The 18,442-nt window shown below is 42.4% G+C and overlaps 1 protein-coding gene across 3 annotated transcripts in view; it reads left to right on the top strand.

The window, feature by feature from the left end:
* nav2a (neuron navigator 2a) overlaps positions 1-18,442 on the top strand; it is a 122,135-nt gene that overhangs the window by 59,815 nt on the left and 43,878 nt on the right. For all 3 annotated transcript variants that reach the window (XM_015953712.3, XM_015953713.3, XM_015953711.3), the window contains 5 exons: positions 7,783-8,971; positions 9,594-9,703; positions 9,787-9,895; positions 10,699-11,124; positions 16,895-17,017. In XM_015953712.3, the coding sequence (XP_015809198.3) occupies positions 7,783-8,971; positions 9,594-9,703; positions 9,787-9,895; positions 10,699-11,124; positions 16,895-17,017 (1,957 nt within the window). The remainder of the gene's footprint in view (positions 1-7,782; positions 8,972-9,593; positions 9,704-9,786; positions 9,896-10,698; positions 11,125-16,894; positions 17,018-18,442) is intronic.

Raw genomic sequence — 18,442 nt, 5'->3', positions numbered from 1 at the left:
AACGGACATTTAGAGGTGTGCAGAAAGAAGGTACAGTATTTCATTTAAAAGCTATTTTTTAAATAACAAATAATCAAACATTTATTTTGATGGGCACGACACTGGGTTTGTGTTTACATCTACCAGCCAATAGAGGGCACCGCTGTGGGTTGCCTCGGCACAGCGAGGCTGGCACTGTTTAAAATGGAGGACTCGGTAAGTCAAGTAGCTGCTTCTGAGCTCAGAAGATGTTGTTATCCTTCTCAGAAGAGGAGCCATCATAAAAGCATAATCTAAAACTAGAGTGAGTTTATGTGAAGCCGACAACAGGTGGACCCAAATAGATTTTGCGCATCGGCAGCGAACCTGGGATCCTGACCACTTGTTCTATTGTTGCAACTTTAACCTGTACACACTAGATGTCGCTGTTCGTGTTCCAGATTTAACTTTTAATGTGAAAAAGTGAGCTGTGGCTTTTAATTTTACCTGTTTAAAAATGGCCGCATTCGAGTTTTTTTTTTAAATCCATCAATCAAACAGTCAAAGACATACAACTATGGAAAATACAATTTTAAAAAAAGTAATACGGCCGCGCTCGAGTTGAGCTGTGCCTCACCTGGAAAACAGACGAGAGCAGACGGAAGCAGCAGGGGGAGTGGCTGAAAGCCGGCATTTAAGTCGGACAGATGTCCCTACATGTGTAGCTCGGGGGTGACGATGGCTGAAGATATCCCGTTAGAGTTCATACTTGTTTAATTATTTATTTTAATTCTGGTGCCTGTTAGCAGCTGAAACACATCCTCACGTGCTTGTAGATACAGGGACGTAATTTTCACTTTAGAAGTCGGGGGGACAAGGGGGGGGATCTTTACAGTATGCTCTAATGGGAAACAGGCTTCAACACAAACGGTTGTTTTCTGCTTGGTCCTAGAGCTCAACCAGTGTCAATTTAATATAGCGTAATATTGTTTTTGGATGGTAAAAAGTGCAGGGGTCAAAACCTGACTTTGGAAAAAGTGGGGGGGACATGTTCCCCCTATGCCCCCCCAAAATTACGTCCATGTGTGGATATCATATATTGTATATGGAGACCTGACTGTAATAATAAGTATCAGCCGTATGGTTAGTGTGCTCATAGGAAACGTGACAAAAGAAAACAAAACACATTTCTCTTTATGGCCTATATAGTTACCATCATCAACATAACATGATTTACAGAATACATGTGACCAACTAACATTTTTTTTTCTCCTTGAATACGCTTTATTGACAAAGCACATAATACAACTACAACGAAATAACAAGCACAATGTCAGGGGGTTTCTATGGGAAAACAAAACTGTCTAACAGAGAATCACATGATATTGAACAGGGAACATAAGTTTATGGTTGTGACAGCTTTCAAATTTTGAGAATGTTGTATGGTTTGAATTTTATTTGGTTAATTTACTGATATTACTGGCTAAATTTCATATACATAAGTCGAAATTTTCTAGTGCAAAACCTTCCTTTCAGTGCTTTTTAAATGAAACCAGACAATATATCAAAACCATGTGACCAACTAACATTTCATGTTCTACCACCGGATGTTTGGATCAAAATATGAACCAATCAGATCTTAGATCAGGTGGGAGCCAGGCGTTTCCCGTCATGCTCTAGGTTTTGCAGCCGGTGGAGAGCAACTGCAGCGCCTTGCTCCAAAATCTGCGGCCGCCTTGATCTCACGAGGTTATCGTTGCCTAAGTATGCATGACGTCAGAGCAAGTCGGCGTCAAGTCGGACACAAACAGGCACGTTGCAAGCTTTTCAAAAGTGTGGGGGATGTTGTCTGTGCCTAAAATAATTTCATGTTATTCTTCTTGTTAGTTTAATTTCCATAATAGCGGAGCAGGTGCGAATTTTAGACGCGTCACGCATGTCTCCGTTTTAAACATGTTTAAATTGTTCAGAATACAAATCCAGGCTCTGTCTCGTTAGATTCAACTAAAGTTTGTACTGAATGAAACTTTACATTAAACCGTGCTGAAAAGAATAGGATCCGATTACATCGTTTCCCCCCTCATTTACAGTCACGAAGTACAGTGCAGTGTGCATGGCTCTGGGGTTAATCAAGTTTAATTATTTCTCTTTGCAACAATCTTCACAAGAAGGCAAAACATTTAAATGGCAGGTTACAGATATTTACATTTGACTGTTTATTTTGATGGATAAACTCAAGGATGTTGGTTGTTTTGAAAGAATTACCCCGACGCACACTGATGCGCACACAGATGAGCTGACATTTTAATAATTTACGCACACTGCGGAGGTAACTAAATCAATCAAGAAATGATTCCCATTAGAACATCAGAGCTTTATACTGGACACTGTGTTCAGCGCGGCTCGGAGCGAACACGGTGGACAGTGAGCTGAAGATCTGTAGAGGTCAAGTCTGTCAAGATGTAAAATTATGAATTCAGTCAAGCTCTTCCATCCCTCCCTCTCCTGCTCTCCTTGAAACCCGACATCGGCTGTCAGAAGCGGGAGGTGAAGAAGGAGATGAGGCAAACAGAGTGAGTGTGACGTGGAGGTGAGCAAAGCAGCTGGAAAAGTGAGGATGTCAGTTGAACGATCTCAATAAGAAAAGTGTGGGTGTTGAATCCCCCACATCCCCCATGGGTGCGACGCCCATGGACAATCTAACCGGCATGCACTGCTCGCCGATCACCGCTAATCTGCGCAGAACTGGCTCATCTCGAACGCAGCCAATGTCTCTTTCAAGATACAGTTGACCAATTAGAGACTTGATTTTTACATTTTTATTTTTAAATTGTCACCCAACCGTTTCTTAATCAAATATGTTTTATTAATAAGTAATGTTGTTAATAGTATGAATGAAAGAAGCAGTTTTTAAAACATTTGAGTTAATATTGAAATTATTATCTTCAGTTGTTTTTGTTGTCCCAACATTAGCTGGATAATTAAGAATGTCATTGCTGTCTAGGTATTCTGGGAACTTTAGCTTGGTTCCTTTTAAAGAACAGTTTGCCCTTATTGCTCTGTAAGAATTTTCTTTGTTGCATAGATTTTTTAAGTATTGTCATTAATGTCTAATAACTGGATTATTGAGAGGCTGCAGATGCTTTTGCTCTACAGACAAACATTTGTTAGGAGTGAGAATTGTAAAATACGTTTTTATGCTCGTTTCCTTAGATTCTGCAACAAAGTCCATTTTCTGTGTTCAGAGTTCAATCTGTAGAAGTTTCTGCAGTTCTTGAACATCTTGTTACGTTTTTTTTTTTTTTTTTTCACATTTGCTCCAAGCACACAAACACAAGGTTCCCTGAAACACATCCTTACATGTCTCTTTTAATGACTGACAACATGGAGCTGGTGTCATGGCAGCTGAAACACTGGTTAAGTGAGGGTCAGGCCTTTGATAACATGTTTTTTCTGGAGCTTTGTGGGAATTCTGGGATTCACAAGTTACCAGTAGTCTTTTTAAAAATATAGATACATTTTGTGCATTTGCAGTCAAAACCTAAACTGCATGTTTTTTTGTCTATAATCTTATTTCAGACAGTTTTGTTTTGACGTGCTGAAGAATAAAACCTGTTTTTGGCTGTAGATGCATTCCAGCTACTGCTAAAGTAGCTTTTGTGACCATTCAGTGGACCCAGCCTTTATACGGACTTTGTTAGCGTTCAAAGTCTAAACTCATTACCCTGCTTCAGACAGAGGGTTCTGGCTGCTGTCATGTAAAATGGTGCCAAATTAACTGGGACCAGTTCTGTGAGCTGCACTGGTCCAATTACTCTGATGAGCAGCTCCGCTGGAGATGATAAGCCTTTAATGTAACTAGGGGGTTTTATTGGTTAGGTTTGGTGTGAAAAGACCAGCAGCTGTCAGAATGCACAACCACAAATAACAAGTTCATGTTGGGACGTATTAAAGAGGAGAGCGTGGTCAGAGGGAGCTCATGAGGACATGTATCATGTTTATTTGAATGGAGGAGGAATGCTGTCAGTCAGCTGATGTTGAAGCATGAAGGGAGCAGCTGATCCAAATTAACAGCAGTGTGTTTGTAGTTTAGGCTTGATGTTACGAGTAGAAAAAAATTAAAACGTTATCAACAGTAAAGTTTTGTCTCCACCACAGAGGCCTAGTGTTTGTGGCCAAATGGGAGCAGGTAGATGTAAAATCACCAGGAGACCCCTTCAATTTGACATTTCCAAGCTCCTCCTCCTCCTCCTCCTGCTACATCACCCCTCCTCCTCTCCTCCCTCCCTCCCAGCCTGGACTCTTCCCACCTCTCCAGTCCATCTCTTCTTTTCCTTTTTCACTTCTTTCTGTTTTTCTCCCTGATGTCTGCAGGAAGATCAAGGTTAGTCAGCTTCAACTTGTGAATCTCCTATGAGTTTTATAATTATTTATAATGTATTTATTAAGGCCATAATCAAAGTTGGTGCATGTTTATTCTGCTAAATAATAGACCTTTAGGGGTTTTCTGTTTTTACCACAATATACATTTGAAAGTACCTGTCTTAGTTCACCTGTGGTAATTAGTAATGCATTCTTAACATATGCATGCATTTGTGAACTGTTGCTACAGGTTGGGGCAGTCAGAGAGCCTCCTGCAGACTCTGTCATGAGGTCAGAGCTGCTTTTCTGTGTTGGTGGCTGTGACACCAGAAAAAAGTCGTGTTACCAGGCAGCGTCACAGAGCAGGACCAGACCTGAGCCTCCTCTCTGCTGCTCTGTGTTAATACAAGCTGACAGGACCTGAGTGTTCACCAATTGTATGCAGAGTAGAGAGAACAGATGCCACCTGTGGCTGTGTACATGCTTGTGTGTGTGTGTGTGTGTGTGTGTGTGTGTGTGTGTGTGTGTGTGTGTGTGTGTGTGTGTGTGTGTGTGTGTGTGTGTGTGTGTGTGTGTGTGTGTGTGTGTGTGTGTGTGTGTGTGTGTTAAACTAGATGGTTCTCATCCTGAATGAATAGTTTTCTGATGAGCTGCAGCATCACTGTTTGGGTGCATTCATGTGGACAGCATTTAAAAGTAAAAGCTCCACATAAAGCTGGCTGTCCCTCTCACTAGTTTGTGCACAATGACTGAGAAGTGAGAGGGATTCTTCCTGAAATCAGACAATGATGACTAATCTGATACAAATGGACCATTTTCTCGATGTAAATCTCTTGGGGGGAGCGTTAACAGCCCTGAAAGGGTTTGGTGAATGTGTGATGTCTCAACGGTGTCAGCGGACGCTACTTTTACAGTGTTTAATTCCTGCTGTTGTCTTCCTCTGCAGGCTGTAATTTGTTTCATTTTTCAGACCCAGCGTACAGATCATACTAGTTGCCGAGCACAAAAACACACGCTCCTCTTTCTGTAACTTGACAGACACGCTAGGACATGTATGCGTACATAACTATGGACACTTTGTGAAATTGTACCTTTTCCTCAGTGTTTGCTAGGCTTGGAGACATGGATACACACACACACACGTGCAGCAGAAACCTGCCAACTTGGAAAAATGGCTTTGAGTCCATTCTGGGTGATTCCCTGAAAAGACATTCAGGACTGGCTCAGAAATCAAAACAGGTTTTCAGACATACAGGAAGTAGAAGGGTGGTCTGTCTTTCGTTGCTCTTAATTCTAATCTCTAATGACTGCAGTAATTAAGCAGTTAAGTCAAACACTCAAATTTGTTCAACATGTTTCCTCTAGCAACCAGTTAAGCTAATCCTTGTGAGTATTTTAACTCTGCCTGAGGACACACAGGGTCATTTAGTCTGTGAGCCATTCTCAGGCCCAGTTTGGAAATGATTTGTCGGTTTTGCTTCTTTACGAGTAGTTTGTGCTTTTAGAAAAATGAATTTTTGAACATTCAAAATCAGGATAAGAACTTCAAGAACAAATAGAAGTACAGAACTGGACACTTTCTCTGATGTGGAGTTTTAATGTCTAGTCAGGAAAAGTCCCATTTAGCTACATGAAGGATACGGGGCATAACACATTACTGGAACCAGCCACTAGGGGGCCGTCCAGCTTCCATATCTGCTTTATTTCCCTCTTTCCAGTTAGTACATGCTAATGACAGATACATGCAGTTTATATGAACATTTAAGCTGTTTGGCCACCTCGTTATGTTACCTGTAAAGTACACATGAACAGTCCCTTCAGTTTTTTTCTCATTACAGGTTTTAAAGTAATTCGTTATTCACTTTCCACATCTTTCATGTTCCGACTGAATCAAATGTTTAAGAACTGGCCCCGTGCTTTTCCACGTGTCATCCTAACCGGAGCACTGCGTCCAGTCAAGTCAGCGACCAGCTGATTGAGTCAAAGGCCTCCATCTTCAGTTTCTCTGTTCTTTTCTGACCCAGAATCCAAGTTGACCCCATTCTGCAGCGTCATGGACCGTTTCTGCTGGCCTGCATCAAAGACTCTCTCATCCCAAACCTGAACCGCTTGCCCTCTTTCATTCTCTCTGCCAGCTCGATATGGTTCCCTTCTTATTCGGCTGCCTCCAATAGGAAGCCAGCTATTAGCAGCGTGACCCACTTTGCCAATTGCTAACTACTAGCACATCTAATTGGGCCCTAATCACTTCCTAATGGCTGCATTGTTTCACGCTGCTCTCGCTAAATGCTAAATAGGGGGAGAGAAGGTTGACGCATTATCTAGATCCCCGATTTCCAATTAGGACATGAAAGAACTGGAAAAATAAATAAAGTGGAGAGCCTGAACAATAACGTTGATTATTTAATGTTCCATGTAAATGCTGACTGAATGAGATCGAATGAATAAAACATGAAAACGGATGTTTTCATGTCAGTTTCCAAATTCCCAACTAAGAATCTTGCAAAGCAAATAATTTGGGATGAGATTATCAGTATATGAATAAACATCTCCTGAGTGTGAGTGTGTGTGTGTGTGTGTGTGTGTGTGTGTGTGTGTGTGTGTGTGTGTGTGTGTGTGTGTGTGTGTGTGTGTGTGTGTGTGTGTGTGTGTGTGTGTGTGTGTGTGTGCGTTCAAAGTGTGGGTGGGGTGTATGGTCTACCCCGTCCTCCTTGCGCAGGCCCTCTCTCACTCTGACAGTTGGTGTTTGAATATTCAAATGTTGCTGGTCTGAGCTCTGGGAGGCTGGCAGCAACCTCAGCAGCCTTCAGGAAACCCTTATTTTCACAACAGGTCGTGACTTTTACCTGGACGTTTTGTTTTCGATTCTTCAGTTCCTGGTGAGTTTGCTTGTTTTGGTACAGATTTATGCAGACAATTTCCACATTTGTGGTGTAGCAGCACTGCTGCAAGAGGTGCTTTCTGTTCTGTAGGTATCCAGACTGAATATTTCTTTTATCCTGTATTTGAATGTAGTCTGCACACGTCTGAGTCATGCAACCAGCGCAGTGTTTTGAGCTGAGGGACCTGGACCAAAAACAGACCCTATAAGTCCAAGCCTTATAAGTGCAGCAGAGCGGCTTCTTGACTCGACTTCCCTGGCAGGGCCTTAAAGCACTTGAGCCTGCTCCTCATTGTTTCTATAAACACTTTTTGATGGGTTCTCTTGTTGTTAGTGCAAAGGGCTTTTTAACAGTTTTGGTGGCTATCCTGAAGCTAAGTGATGGCACATTTGGCTGTATCAACACATGTTCTCCATATCCTTAAAAGGCCACTTTGTGGGGGGTCCAAAAAAACTCAGATTCTAAACATCCAGCCTGTTCTTTCTCCTCTAGTTACTCCACCTGCCTGAATTTTCCTACAATCGTTGTTTTTAAACAGTTTTCCTTCAGTATTTGGTAAAATTTGTGTTCTCTGGTGCAGATTCCTCTGAGAGCATGACCTCACCTTCGATAATGATTGAGCATGCTTCATCTGCTGTGACTGTCAGCTCCTCTACCAGCACCTCAGCTGCTACCTCCACCCTGGTGTCTCCCCCCTCCTCTTCTTCGACTGCCATTCCCCATCCCAACAGCAGCAGCAAGCCCTGGAGGAGCAAGTCAACAAGCTCCAAACCTCCACCCTCCACCAGCGCCCCTTCTTCTGCAATGCAGACCGGCAAGCAGGAGAAGGACGGGTCCTCTAAAGGTGTTGTAACAGCTGAGGCTCCTCCCAAAGTGGTCTCTCAGAAGTCGATGCTGGAAAAGCTTAAGCTCTTCAACAGCAAAAGTGGATCCAAATCATCTACCAGTGCCTCATCTTCTAACAGTGTAGCTTCTCAACCAGACAATGCTGCCCCTTCCAGGCAGCATGGTGCAGGGCAGGTGGGGCGATCTGAAGCTGCCTCCAACACGGACCCCCTAGAGGAAGAAGATGGAAATATCAGACCAGGACTGAATGGAACCAGCAATGGGGCAACTTGTGGAGCTGCTCCTCCAGCAGCCACTGCCAGCAGCCCCAAAATTGCTCTTCGGGGCATTGCCCAGCGCACTTTCAGCAGAGCATTGACTGCCAAGAAGGGTTCTGTGAAAGGCCCTGAAAAAGACAAGGGAAAGGAGAAAGATAAAGGCAAGGAGGTTGGTAAGCGTGTACCTGATAGAACTGAGCTCAGGGGGGAGGAGCCTAAGGAAGATGTTGCCCTCGTCATTGGAGACACTGATGGGTCAAACAAAAGGACTTCGAAAATTGCTAGTTTTATTCCCAAGGGGGCTAAAGTAGCCAAAAAGGAGAGTTCCACCCCTGCACAAAGCGGAATACCAAAGCCAGGAGGAAAGGCCCCATTAGTTGGGGGCAAAGCCTCCTCAATGAAGGAAGCTGGGGAGAGGCCTCGGAGCATGAGGTTAGGGGGGGGTCTCGCCATGCACCGTGGCCCCTTGGATAGAGACAGGGACAGCAGGCACTCCAGCTCTACCTCCAGCCTGGCCTCCACAGAAGGAAAGCCCAGCGCCGCCCCAGTGGCAGGTGGGGGCACTACACAGAGCACAGCCTGCAACACTGTCAGCGTGCAGCTACCTCAGACACAACAACACCACAGCCACCCCAACACAGCCACCGTAGCACCTTTTATGTACAAGTAAGTCACTTCAACAAGTGTTTCCTTAGACTTCCTATGCTGCACAGTGGATTACCTCCAGAATCATGTCTCCCACTCAGACCTTCATTTCCACTTTTAAGAGTTAAACAGCATTGCTCTGAACAGAAATCAAGTCCAAAAAATGTTATTGGAAAGTTTGAACCATTACTATGCATGATGACTAAAACTTGGGATAAAATGTTGATGTCACTTCCTGCACAGCAACATGAGAGTCAGTCGTGACTTTTAGTGGCTCATAGTCAGAGTGATTGTCATTAGTCAACAAGGACAAAGTCTGGAGTCGTGCAAAGACCAAAGGCTGCCTTTTACCAAGGCTTCCAAACGTCATCACCTGAAAAAGCAACCAGCCTGTGCAATGGTCAGGCTGTATTGATTTATCCTTCAAAGACAAGTTAGTGGCGTCTGAGGCTTAGCGGCATTCATTTTGGACTGCAGTCACAAGACTTGAAACACAGCAGATTTAAATTCTAATCGGGTTTATCCCTCCTTCGTGACACTTTTCTGATTAGGTTTCCACTAGGTGCACAATAATAATTCACAATCGTTCATTTCCTTGGTTTGATCGCTTGCACAATTTTTCTTTTCTTTTTCTCATTCCCAGATCCCAACCTGACGACGAGGGAACGGCCAACACAGAGGGCATTTCGGGTGGAAGAGGTGGAGACGTTTCCTGCACTAAGACCAGCCAGACCTCCATCGAGGATCTTTCAGGTTATTGGCCACTTACAGGAACGTCTGTCTCTGTCTGAAATCTAACCTTTATGTCTCATGCGTGTTTTTGATTTGTCCGTAAGGTGAAGACCCAGAGACAAGACGGTTGCGTACTGTAAAAAACATTGCAGACCTGCGGCAAAACCTGGAGGAGACCATGTCCAGCCTGCGAGGAACTCAGGTCACACACAGGTAAATGGACCTCATCTGTCAACTTGGATTGAATGATTATTCCTTTGTACTGATAGGATTCTAATTCCACTTATAGAACCAAATCTAATGTGTTTACAAACAACAAAAACAGTTTGTTGTTTTTCTGTTTCGGTCCCTTTGATGGCATATTTTAACTATTTGATGATACTTTTCCCCCCTCTTTAATGATATATTCTTGCTTTGTGTGAGTACTAAATTAAGGAATACTTTGTTTCTTGATACAATATGCAGTTTATTTGCTGTAGCCTGTTATGTACATGAAGTTTTTCAAACTTGTTACATCAGAAAACAAAACCTCACTGTTCGACCATGATGGCTAGAAAACTGTTAACCCTTTGAAGGCAGGGATTTAAATAATAATCTGAAAATGTTTAAAATTCTACTCTTTATTAAGTAATGTTAAAGGTGCATTATGTAGAAATGAAGTAAGAGTGACATCCTGTGGTAAAATCTGGTTACTGCAACCACTTTAAACAACTCTGGAGTGTTTTTGCCTTCATCAAATTACAATGGTCAGCACTGCAGTATTACCTTGCAGAGGGAATGGCAACCCCACACTCACTGATGGCAAACAGCAGTAGTGGCTGGTGAATTTGTTTTTTGGTGGGGCGCAATTTAACAGGTGTTGTGCTAAAAACAGCATGCCAGCTGGGATTTGCATGATTTGCACGATCTGTTATCTTTGTTTGATTGATGCTAATAAAGAAGCTGTTGCCTGATGACTTTCCAGCATCCATTTGAATTCAATTGAAACCATTTTGCTCTTTACTTTTCTGCATTAGCACACTAGAAACGACCTTCGATGGCAGCGTCACCACAGACATCAGCTCTGGCAGTGGGAGTGGATGTGGGAGCAGCATCAACAGCGGAGGTGGTCGAAGCATCCTCAGCCTTACCTCGGCCCGCTCCTCACTGTCACCATGGCGACTGGGCCAGTCTAGCCCTCGTCTGCAGGCGGGCGATGCTCCCTCATCAGGAAATGGTTACGGTGGCCGAGCGGGCAGCGGACAGGGAGGACGCTATCTGTACCCAGGTCACCTGAGGCGTCAGCTGGCTGGAAGGGGTGGGACTCTGTGCAGCGTAGAGCTCGGAGACAGAGCCAGTGAGGAGCTCGAGCTGGACGGGGGCACCGTGGAGGTCACTGGATACATGAGCGACGGAGACGTGCTGAGCAAGAATGTTGTGCGCACTGATGACGTCACGAGCGGGTGAGCTTAATCATTTCCCTAGGAACAAGTGTGATGCACAGAGAACATCTTAAACAGACTGTTGCTCTATCTTCTCAGTGGTCTAGTGGTAGACCCACTGCCTCCCTGCTTGGCACTCAGCCTTAAGGGGTTGGACTGGGAGCTTAAACCACCAAATAGTTCCCGAGCGCAGCTATAGCTGCAGCTCACAGCTCTCCACGGGGATGGGTCAAATGCAGAGATTTAATTTCACCAGTGTGTGACGATGACTATGGATGTAGGAGCTTCAGCCTTCCAGAGGATGGCAGCAGTGTTCCATAAGCATCATTCAGTCAGCTGAGTGTAGATCCTACAATTGTCTCATGTTGCTTCAGCTGATTATTTGCTGTTTATGTTTTCTATAAAAAACCCTGTCAATGTTGTAACAAGCTCCCTGCATACTTTAACAGTGTGTTATTGAGACTTTAGCGTCAGTTATTACTATCAGATCAAGGTGGAAAAGGTGCCAAGTCTCCTTGTGATGGTATCAAACAGTCAGAGGCCACATAAGATCAGAAGGAACAGAAAGTAGTTCAAATTAAGATGATTGCAAAAATGGCCAAAGTTTTATTACATCAATAAAGGTTATAAGGAAATATATCTCTCAGAAAATGAGTGGATAGTTTGTTTGGCCTTCCTGGGTTTGGGTTGTAGTAGACGAGGGAAGAATGACTCTTGATGTGCTTTTGATCAGACCAAGTTAGATCAGAGACACATCCAGGCAGGTGAGGGATGCTAAAAGGTGTGTGTTCTCACACTCCGGAATCCTGATATCTGAGCTGGGTGAGAAGAATCCTTGGAAAATCCAACATTTAGTGACTGAATAATTCCTATTTAACCTCAAACAGGTTCAGTCTGAGAACAGACTTTAGTTTGGGATCACTTTTGTTTCATTCAGCTTAAAATGATTCATCATCATCACCATAAAAGCTGACACCAGCGTGGAACACGAATCCTCTTTCCTTAGATTATGGGATTTGTTTGCATTTGTTTGACAAACGACGTGTCGATGATACGTTTTTCCACTGTAATTAATGTGGATGAACATTGGTGTGTTTTACATTCAGTACAGTGTTTGTTCTGTCACAGCTTCATAAACTAGAGATGACGTGATGGATGATGGGAAAATGAGTCTTTCGTGTAAATGGAGCCATGTCATCAGGCTCTTTGTTGTTGGAGGATAGACTGTAGAAACGATGTGCGTGTGCGTGTGTGTGTGTGTGTGTGTGTGTGTGTGTGTGTGTGTGTGTGTGTGTGCGTGTGTGTGTGTGTGTGTGTGTGTGTGTGTGTGTGTGTGTGGTGGGCGGAGTCACGCTGTGGGTTAGCCGTTTAAACAGACGCAGACGGATGATCTCCTCCTATTCTCAACATCCTCGGGCTGTTTTGTGGTTTCCTCTGTTCCTTAAGTGTCTTACATCCATAACTGGTTCTTCCACATGGAGTTGGGATGTTTACCACAAAGGAGGGGCTGGCATTTTGATCACCCCAGTAAACTCACAGTTGGACCCTTTGCCAGCAGTTAAATATCTTTTGAATCAATTGCGTCACCAAACAAGCTCATTGCAGTTGATTTCCTTCTGACTTTGATCTATTTTTTAAATACGTTTTTATTTGTGGATTTAAAATTTGGGATAAAAACCAATGCCTGTGTCCCATTAGGTTTGAATAATCCAGGGACCTCTCTGCAGAATAATCCAGACTAATCTCACACTGAATGGGCCTTCAGTGCTTCAGATTATTTTCCATTTTGGGAAACCAACATTGTTTCAGATCTTAATAAAGTGAGTTTTAGAACATTATACAGCAAGTGTAAAGTCTTTGTAGACATTATTTATCTTTTAGGTTCATATTTGATAATTGAAAGTTTTAACGTACACATTGTAAATGGTCTCAGTTTAGAATGAACAATGCATCACAAATGTTTCCTTATAGCAACATCTTTATGCAGAATATCGATAAGAACCGCCTGGATGTTACTGAATTATATTTGTTTATATACCAAAGTGGCTGAATGCTTAAAGACACAAAATGTGTTGCAACACAAGAACACAAAAAGATGATATTGTGTAGAAAAACAAATATTTTTGCAATAGTGCAGATTTGATCATATTTATAAAAAGCAAGGAACGTTATGTTTTCAGTTTTTAAGTAATATTATGAATAGAATTAGGTTGTCGACTCTAAACTAAATGTCACCCTGACCTTTTGACCAGCAGATCAACCACTTGGTAGATCACATTTTAGCCTCCATGTTTTATTAAATCATTCAATTCGCTTAACTGGGAAAAAGGAAACTAACAAGCTAAAAAACATATTAACAAAAAAAAAAAACCAGGATATTTGAATATTACTATAACACAATGTTATGACTATTAATATAATTATGTTGCATCTGTATTAGACCCTGCTTTCTCCACACAGACATAAAAATACAAGGAAGAACATCTTCTATTGCTATTTTTGTTGGTTTAAGAGATACTAGCTAAAATATTTAAAGTGCTACAAAAGTTCTGCCTCACAGGATGGACAGCACCTCCTCAGACCTCAGTGGCTTTACTCGACCCCCCCCCCCCCCACACACACACACACACACACACACTTTTCTTTGGGCCATGACGGCGGGAGATCTCCACCTCCTTTGCTTGAGGCTGTAATGTCTGATTTAGCAGTCTGCCCTTCCTCCCTCCCCCTTCCTCCTCCACCTTCCACACACAAACCCAGCCTCCAGCAGTCAGGGCAGATAAAAGCATGTGGAGCTGAGCGGAGAGACTTCACACCACGCCACAGACTTCTAATAGCACCACGATCCAACATGCTTTCTGTTGCTGATCTTAATCACACGGAGGTAGATCTTCCACCAGATTCAGAGCTAGTAACAGTTTAAACAGCAGACAGAGCTTTAGCAGCATTGGTTTGAAACATTTAATCAGGAGTCAACTTTCACCTGGATTTTTATTTTTGCTTTGGATGAACATGTTTGAGGCAAACAGGTACGTGCCAGAGTCAGAAGATATAGACGAGACAGTTTCCTTTGTTACTTTTTTATAAACAGAGCATTCATCATGTGAATTTCCTTATGCATGCATTATTAGGCAGTCAAATATCTCTGCAGTGGGTTTGTTCCTGTAAACTCTAGATGATCGCTCGGTTCCAGTCAGCAAACCTTGTCTGGGCACGTTAGTCCTGCTGCAGAAGGTCACACGTTACCAGGCGAGACGAGGGGACAGCAGCTCAGTTACATATTTAGTGTAAAGGAGTGGTGTGTATGTGTGTGTGTGTGTCTGCGTGCCTTTAGATGCTTAAGTGAACATGTTTGAACTTTTAACCTGTAGTGTTTGGACAGGACATCTGGCCGGTCCACACAATGACAAACTAGCTTTAAACATGAATTTAGAGGTATGGTGTGAGCTAACTTTTGGTTTAGATTAGGAATAGAACAACATTGGTTTATGGCTAGGGTACGGGTTAGGCATTGTCGAGTCCCAAAAATGAATGGAAGTCAATGGAGGGTCCACACAAGGATACAGAGACAAGAGCGTTGTGTGTGTGTGTGTGTGTGTGTGTGTGTGTGTGTGTGTGTGTGTGTGTGTGTGTGTGTGTGTGTGTGTGTGTGTGTGTGTGTGTGTGTGTGTGTGTGTGTGTGTGTGTGTGTGTGTGTGTGTGTGTGTGTGTGTGTGTGTGTGTTTGGGGGAAGGGGGAGGGGGGCGTCTTCCAGGGTGACTTTACACATGGATGATTAATGCAAAGCCTGTGCCTCAATACTATGGACCCCCTGCAGCTTTCTTGCTTTTGCCTTTTTTGCAAAATTTAAATTATTCAGATCAGCGAAGAATTCAAATATAAATAAATAAACAAAAAGATAAATAGACAGATAAACACATTAAAAGTTGTGTTATTCAAGCCATGATTTCTTTTATTAAAGGAACAAAGTCCACCCAAACATACCTGGGGCTATGTGAAACTAACCACTAAACTTAATTTGCTTGGAAGAAACAACGTCTATCAAGCATGTGTAACAACAATGAGTCTCATTCCTCTCAACAGAAACTGCTGTGATCATTCTGCATTTAACATCTTTCCATTTAGGTTTAAATGACTTCATGGGTTTTGGGCTATAAAATGGATCAAACTTTGGCTTACTCCCTAACTGAGTTTCCTTCAGCCACATTGGAGGATTTTCCATCCTGAATCTGTTTAAGGTCAAAGGTCAGACATTATCCTCCAGGATATTCTGATAGGGAGTTCCAGTTGGTCCAGATCACACTACCTCCACCAGCGTTCACTGCTGGTATTATAGTTTTCTGAAATGCAAAATTAGTTCAAAATGTGCAGTTTGTTTTTCCTCTCAGCCACATCTTTTCCTTTCTTGTCTTTGAGACCTAAATGGCTTTTTTATTCAAATGTACGACATGTCTGCGTTCTCATTGATTTCAGTTGACTGAAATGTTCATTGTCTAATGTTGAAAATGTCTTTTATGATCTGAAACATTTAGGTGTGACAAAAAGAAAAACAAATTGAAGAAAATTTACATTAAATACTGAGCAGTCCTCCTGTTAGGAGGTTATAATGGTAACTATTGGTTAGTGTCAAACAGCCTGAAGGAGTATTGACTCTTCCTACTGAGTTTAACCCTCTGGAGGCAGGCGTTGCAAATTAGCAACGTTAATGCCTGCCTACCTGGTTACTCCACGTACGTATTTCATGAGCATTTTTTAACTCAGAAGTACCCCTGAAGGACTTAGTTGTTCGCACTTGAATCAAAACTTATTGTGAGCCTGAGTGGGTTAAACGTTAGTTAGCATGCATCACATTTAGTTTTCAACATGCGTGTCAAACTGTATCCACCTGAATGCTGGTTCAGTTTGACCGCTCACACAGAGAGCCTCTGTCAATAGGCTGCACCACTGTATATACATTTACCTGTGTGTGTGTGTGTGTGTGTGTGTGTGTGTGTGTGTGTGTGTGTGTGTGTGTGTGTGTGTGTGTGTGTGTGTGTGTGCACGTGCATTATAGTGATCAGTTTGTTTTTCAACCGTTTCAACGGCAGAAACGGAAACTTCCAGTCACACACAGAGACCACTGAGCTTTTAAACGATCGGGTCTCACTTTTAAATCAGCAAACACTTCTTACTTTACACCTGAGCCGTGTGAGTCAATATTTAGATTCATTAGTGATCGTCTCTATAGATAAATATTTGGGGATTTATGAGTGGGTTTTTTTTAAGTTGGACTGAGAATGTTTGTGTAAGTGTTCAGCGCTTTGGCTTCGGTTTCAGGCTGGAGCAGTAAGCCTCCTGCTCCAACGTTCACCAAATCATCTCTGTTATGAAACACAGCTTAACCCTTCATTTACATTTGTGATTTATTTCTAACTGCCTTTTAATTTTCAGCGAGTCTCTCAGTTATATTACGACAACGTGGAACACTGATGAAACCAGCGTCTGTGATGAGTTTATGTCACTAGAATGAAAGAACAGACTCCCTCTGTCTGCCGTGCAGCTACTTCTATTAAAGCCTGCTGCTGACTCCTGGGTTTGTGTGGGAGTTCTCTGCCAGCCGTTTAATCTCTGATTGATGGGAGTTCTGCCTCGAACCGGAAAACTAGATGGAAGTGGGTTCCACCTCCAAAAGACCAAATTAAAACAAAACATGATTTTGACCTAAAGCTGGATGATGTCAGTCTGAGCCGAGCCTCTCTGGCCTGAATCCCTCATTGCTGTTCACCTGTAACATGTTTGTTGTGTTCTGCAGCTACATGACGGATGGAGGTTTGGGTCTCTACACTCGCCGCCTGAACAGACTTCCAGACAGCATGGCCGCCGTCCGAGAGACGCTCCATCGGAATACGTCATCAGGACAGGGAGACGGTGACAGGTAGGTCCTCATTAACAAATTCCAGTTGCTTTTTCCCTCCTACTACTAATATTCATGCCTGTTCACAAACTTGCTGATGAAGGACAATTCATGCACATATTAAAGAAGAAGAAAATATCATTTGTGTAGCGCCTCTCAAGATAAAAATCACGAGGCGCTTCACAAAAACAAAAAAAATGTAAAAATATAAAAAAGCATGTAGAAAATGTTTAAAAATATATTTAAAATGAGCAAAAATAGGCAATTGGGATTTAAAAGAAAAAATGTTAAGAAAGAGAGAGAGTGGATAGGAAAGAGGGAAATCAGTGGATCCTGAGGAAGGTGGAATAGGTGGGGAGAGCAGAATAAAGAGAGAGTGGTGAAGAAGATCATACAAAAGCCAGCTTGAACAAGTAAAGCCATACTATGCAACTTTTTCATGTTTTAAAATCATTTTTTGAGCCAGTTTATGCTATAAATACCCTTCGCAGGATTAATGAAAGGCCACCCAGCCCCTATCTCCTGTGCCCAGAATACCACATTTGCAACTTCAGATGGCTAAAATTGAGCTGACACACCTGACATTGCAGTCTGGCTCCAGGATGTTTCTTGCATGTTTTAGATCATGATCACGGCTGATTTGTTTAATTTAGTGATGAATCTCTCCTCTAGACACTAATGAAGGCTAGGGAGACATTTCAGCTGTTAGATTGAGGTGTTAAAAGGACAAACACACAGCGAGGAAACAAGTTTAAATACACAATTCTGTAGTTTATTTATAGGTACAAAATGCCAGTTTTCAGTGTTGTCAGATTATTTGGTCTTAAGTCCGACTTCTTGAGTCTAAGGACAAGCTATTCATCATCAAAAACTAGTGGCCAATTTGCTTCACTTTCTTTTATAAAAACAAGCCCAAACACACATTAGCTTTTAACGTGCTGGTAAAAACACACATGCTTTCCTTTCAGTTTGCCCCTGAATCATCTCCCATGTGGACTGTTTGTTTGCATTTTGTTTACAGAAATCAGATCTTTGAAGTCCTAAATTTGAAAAATCAGCTAGACGTTTTCTTAACTTGGAAAGTCAGAACAAGAGAGCTTTGATTTCTGTATTCCGGTAATGTTTTCTGATCTGTAGGTTTAGAGTCAGAACTTAATAATGCAAACAAAGGCGGTGAGGATCATTCGAGCGTTCTAAACGCGGGCTGTGCAAGAAACGGTTCCACTAAAAGAATAAATCACGTTCAGCTGTTCGACTCTGTGTTTTGTCACACGGAGCAGGAATGAATGTCTCTAGGCATAAATCAAATATAAAACACAATGACAGAGGCGGCTATTGTGTTTTAATTTAACCCACTTTCAGCTTTTTTTTACTTAGATTTAAATTGAAAACTGAAACGTAGCTAAAATCCCTGTGTTGGATGTGATGAACTGGAAACATTGAACA

Source organism: Nothobranchius furzeri, chromosome 9 (assembly GCF_043380555.1).
Source record: "Nothobranchius furzeri strain GRZ-AD chromosome 9, NfurGRZ-RIMD1, whole genome shotgun sequence".
Taxonomy (NCBI): Eukaryota; Metazoa; Chordata; class Actinopteri; order Cyprinodontiformes; family Nothobranchiidae; genus Nothobranchius; species Nothobranchius furzeri.
This window is presented reverse-complemented; position numbering and strand designations above follow the sequence as displayed.